The sequence below is a fragment of the Alternaria atra genome (assembly GCF_907166805.1).
Source record: "Alternaria atra isolate CS162 genome assembly, contig: 42, whole genome shotgun sequence".
NCBI lineage: Eukaryota > Fungi > Ascomycota > Dothideomycetes > Pleosporales > Pleosporaceae > Alternaria > Alternaria atra.
This window is the reverse complement of record NW_025091342.1, coordinates 134,776-140,157: the sequence shown is the minus strand read 5'-3', so window position 1 is coordinate 140,157 and position 5,382 is coordinate 134,776. Positions and strand designations below refer to the sequence as shown.

Sequence of the window (5,382 nt, the reverse complement as noted above, 5' to 3'; positions counted from 1 at the left end):
CGAGCGGAGCATGAAATCGCGTCCCTATCGAGGAGAACTCATCACAGCACTATGAACACTACCAGACGCAAGGGAGGTGTAGCAGGAAAGCAGGCTGGAGTGAAGCGCCAAAAACGTCGTAGTCAGTAGCGCTGCACCATAGATGAACTGTTTGCGTTCTTAGCCAGATAGCAATTCATAGAGACGTCTCCCAAATGTTTCGTGGACGCATATCTTGAAGCGATCGTTTTTTACAACGGGAAACACACGTTGCGCATCATGCACGCCATTGCGTAACATTCGATAGCAGAGAGGAACGAACAAACTCGTTACTGAAGTACTAATCTGACTTGCACAATGTCCATGACAGAGGCGCGAGATGGGTTCACTGAATGGTCAAACTACAAATACATAATCTCATCTCAGCGATGACTTTCTCGTGCACAAACGATTGCTCAATCGTGGGCGCCACAGCTGAGGCCGCCAGACCACATCTTGAGATTGACTCCCTTTCTTGGACCGCATACAGTCATTCCGTGTTACAATTCTGCTAAGGCGAGCACCCACCGTAAGTGATGATAGTCAATAAGACGCTGCCGAAGATAAAAGCCTATCACTGTACCAGCGGACCTGAGCAGTACAACGAGGATTACGCGCGACATAGAAGCACTGTGTACGCAAGAGAGATGTTGTGCACGCAACATACGACACAGCTTATGTCTTACTTTCTTTCTCTAGCCGTAAGCAAAGGTATACGTACAGTCTCACCCTGAGCGGTGACTGTTCCCTGGGAACACAGTGGGTAGGGTTCCTTACATATCATCCCTGGGCCTGCAGCCCGCATGCACCTTAACGGAATAGATATTTGTCGATTTGCAAATGGATTTCGGAACAAACTCGAGGAAGCGCACACTATCGGCCACGGAGCCGACAAGCTCGCCCAGCCGAAAGAGAGCCAGAGCGTCGCCTACAAAGCCCAGCAAACCCATCTTACGTGTGGACTGCGCAGTTGCGCCGCAACGCCCTAAACCACAGCCGTTTCTGTCACCTCTGCCCTTTTCAATCGACTCCAGCACGACCTTCACAAGTTCTGCACAGTCTGCGCACACCTCAGCCAGGATCTACCAGCACCAGTCGTCTAGTCAGGTGTACGACTGTCATCAAACATACAACTACCAGCCACAGAGCTACGCGCAACCTCCCAGTAGGTCGCCCGCAGCTCCCTACTGGCCAGGATTCTCAGGCTATCAGCCAGCCTGGACCCCAACACGCGAGGCATATGGCGGCTACAGCTTTGCGGATATGTGCCAGACAAGCGTCTCTCGTTCGATCTACTCTGGTTTTTCCAACAGTAGCGAACATGTTGGCAACTTTACCAGTGCCGCACGTACGAATGAGCCCACGGTGCTTCCCAACCAATCTGGAGACACTCGCAATGCCTTCATCGATGCTCTCGTATCCTGCCTGCTGAAGGTCAAAGAAACACTAGCCGCACAACAAGGCTCTATAGACGAAATGCTGCAGTTGACAGCTCTGCTGGGTAACCACCAATGAGATGAGATTGTCGAACTGTAGTGTGTGTTAAACGCAGCGTTCAGCCGATGGCAGGATCAGCATTGGGATTCAACGTCTGTGATTTGCAGAAGGCGTATAAGGGCTGGAAGGAGTGTTTACTAGACCGAATTGCATTGCCTTCACACTTTTCTCGCCTCTACTTCTCGTGATGGCTATATTCATGTGAACAGTATCTGCCTGTAGCCATTTGCTCTGTATAGGTGAGCGCGCTTACCACCGTAGCAAACCTCGCGCTATATAGTAAGGTGCGAACTAGTGTTCCAGCGAGCGAAGGGGCACGATCGTGACGGGGTGGCGTCTGTGCCAGTACATGGTTCGAGAAGTCTTGGTAGTAGCTACATGTACTATGCCAAATCGTGTCCATCGCAGCATCAGTCTACGAAACTTCTGACCGTCCAGAATGCAAGTAGCTGACTGTAAGCGACCTTACTCTGCTGTTCGCTCCTCTCCTGTGTAGTTTAACGGATAGGCTTACCATTTCCCCTGATGCAGGCATACGGCAATCCGAAGCTGCTATCTTGGAGAGATAACACGTCGCTTCGTGCTGCTTATGAGGTTTCAGGCGTGCGGAAGCAGAGAAGATCTGTCAGCATCATCACTATAAGTGTATATGAAGGCCCATGACCAGGATATCTGAAGTGTTCAGTACGTAGTTCCACCAGCGCTCGGTAGTATATAAAGGTCAGCTCTCTCATCACTCACCATATTGGCTCGCAAAGAAGAACCAGCGATTACCTTCAACATGGGCAAGAAACCCGTTATCATGGTCAAGCCTGGAGTGAGAATTACCAGATCAATGCGGTTGACCCCACCCGTCCATAAAACCCCTAACACCCACAACGCCCACAACGCCCGCAACATCGATAAATCTCATAACAACCGTGACAAAAAGACTATGCGTAAGACGTATCGGCGCCCCAACCGTCGCTATGGTCTTCGACCTCTACCTGCCGCCATCAAGGCGACGTGATCAGTCGAGGCAACACTCAGACTGTGGCGCAACTGTGCCCGCAATGGCCTGCCTTGCTCCATCTGAGGAGAGACTCGAAGCAGGAACGTGTGCCCTCCCATCCCACATCACATCCTCGCTCCTGCCTTCCCCAGTTCATCACGCTCTGCTTTAATCAAACCTTGGACGAGAGTACGAACCATTTTGCGATATCCAACCATACCGTACTTCCTCCGGCACTGGCAAATACTCCCCTGACTCCATACCACAGAGATCAATAACATGAACCACAGGCATGGACCTAGTTCCGAAGTAGACAATACAGTAATACACAAAATATCTTCGCTTTTTTTGCCGCCAATTGCCTGATGACAGCTGCAAAGTTCGTGAAATGGGCAACGTGAACTGTGCTACTATGCGATTCTGACCCGTAATGGAGTTTGACATGGTGACACCCGATCTTGGTACCTGCCCACTAGCGTTCTGCATGCAACATGCGTTCTGGCCTGGTGTCACATCTTCCTTTGTACAGAGCCCAAACTGCCGTAATGCATCAGCATCGAGGGAAGGGCGTCGGTCATGCGCATACGTCAACGAGTGACTAAATTCCGATCTTGCATGGTTCTATCGGGAGATATTGCTTCCTGAGCGTTGTTTCCCGTGTCTAACGTTACACTACTCAGCAAGATCGGTCTGACACATTGAGGTTTGGCTGCCAAGATAATCCTCTTGTCGCACGGTTGGGTGCGGACAATGTAGCTTGAATGGTTGGAAAAGAGTAAATGTCACATTGAATGCAGCATCCTAGCTCAGTTTATATGAAGGTCATCGCACAGCGTTATCAGCAACGAGGTTCACACCCGCGACAACTTCTGGCCTGCTATACCTCTTCTAAACCTTCACATGTTCTCATGCCCCACGTGTAGTTACGAAGCAACGAAATGGATGATCAAACAAAGTTAGATTAGGGGGCTACGCGGATTATAACAGTCTACTTATCTACCTTACGATTCGAACGCCACCAGCTGTGGAGCTTACTCATTTCCTGCAGCTCGGATGCGCCGATCGTCCGGTTACACTCGATACATTGATCACTCCCATATCTCCATATGCACGACGTTCCAGCTGGCTTTCCATGGGCAGACCTCTTCCGCAGATATGGTAGACCTTCTCTCTCCAAATCAAACCACACAAAGAACCTGCTGAGCAGGAGACAATCGCCTTTATCGACAACCCGCTCAGTTTCGATGCCTGGGTGCTTGCTAACATTATTCCTGCCCTTCGGGCTGGATGCATCTCTTTCCACCCTAATAGGAGTCAAATCTCTCCTAGACCAATCTGTGATCTGCAAATTGTGTTCATCCACCGCAACAACTATTCCCAATGTGTTCACTGGCTTTGAATCCCCTTGATGCTGAATCAATAAAGAGAGAGCAATGAAGGTGGTGTCACCAATCACCACGTGATCCATGGGTTCGCCAGTCGACCTTGTAGTCACTGCCGCTAGTCAGGACCTGGCACTTGCCTTGTCAGATAGATTCGGCCACGCAATCTGGCCATCTGTGGTGTCTCTTGCTGCAGATTTTGGACTCCTAGAGACTGGAGGAGCGTGTTTGGATCCAGGAGCGGGAACGGAAAATGTGAATTCAAACTTGCTGGGCGTGTGCCCGTTTTGGTCTTCAGTCGGCGCCCAATTTACATCTCGAGAAGTTCTTGGATGCATTGTCTTTAGCTTCTTTCGAGCATCATCATATTCTGTTGCTCCCGAGGCCGCTTTCTCGTCCAAAGTGAACTCAGCGCTCCGTTTCCCTATAGCAGAAAATTCTTGGTCGAACGACTTTATGTTCGGTCCGTTATCTCGACGACTGGACGGAGACTTTTGTGTCGTCAAATTTGCCAACAGTGCCGTGTGATCATCGCTGATGCCCCTGTTATCGTCATGAGACAGGTCGATTTGCGAGTTGTCCAACCCAACCGTTGGAGTGTTTGAAACTAAGGGACTGGTGCCGGATATTTTTTCGAGAGCTTCTATCAGCAATTTCTTCTCTTTGTGGGCTTCTGACAGACCATGCTGCAGTGTCTCATTTTCCCGGCATGCGGCTGATAAATGTTCTCGTAAAATCTTGTTTGTCCTCTCCACTTCTTCTCGTCGGTTCTTTTCATACTTGATCTGCTCTCTGGCTTCATCTTTAGTCTCCTTGAGCAATTTCTTGAGCTCCTCATGGGCAGCCTGTTCTTCGTACAACGCAGAATTACAATCCTCCATGTTCTGCACTTCGTTCTGGTAATTCTTTTCCGCTGCTTTGATCTGTCCTTAACGTGAGCCACGACCGAGATGTATCAATCGAGATAAACCCACCTGTATTTCATAACCCTTGGCCTTTGCTTCTATCTCATCTTTCTCGGACTCGAGCCTTCCCACAACATTTCTGGTGTCTTGGAGCTCCTTCTCCAGAGCGTCCCTGTAGTCTTTGGTTGTCTTCCCGAGTTCCGCCTCGAGCTTTCTGATCTCTTCGTCCTTCTGCATACTGTACACTGTTACTGGGGCCTTGTACAAACGATATCAGGTTCCGTACCAGTCTCTGCACGTTCGCTCATTGTAGCCATATTGCAGGTTATCAACCATATTGGAATCGTAGAATACAGGGCCAAAGAGTCAATCAAGGCAGCGAACGAACGTGTTCGATGACTGGGAACGCACAGAGGACAGCCACTTTGTTCTTTCTACTCTATCGCAGCGTGTCTTTGCAGAATCAAGCAGCTTACCTTCCATACAACGCGTCCTCGCAATGCGTGAGACTGATTATCCAAGGATAAGTCTTGGAGGCTGCGGCTGGCGTACTGTCTTGCACCGTGTAAGCGTAAGATGGTCATCCTGG

The 5,382-nt window shown here is 49.8% G+C and overlaps 1 protein-coding gene across 1 annotated transcript; it reads right to left on the bottom strand.

Moving 5' to 3' along the window:
• Positions 1 to 4,010: 4,010 nt before the first annotated feature.
• On the bottom strand, positions 4,011 to 5,129 carry ALTATR162_LOCUS12142 (uncharacterized protein; the record flags this gene model as incomplete). The annotated part of the gene is made up of 3 exons (XM_043319788.1): positions 4,011 to 4,811; positions 4,863 to 5,031; positions 5,080 to 5,129. The coding sequence occupies 3 exons, from the start codon at positions 5,127 to 5,129 to the stop codon at positions 4,011 to 4,013; spliced, it is 1,020 nt and encodes a 339-aa protein (XP_043175723.1).
• Between the last annotated feature and the right edge of the window lie 253 nt (positions 5,130 to 5,382).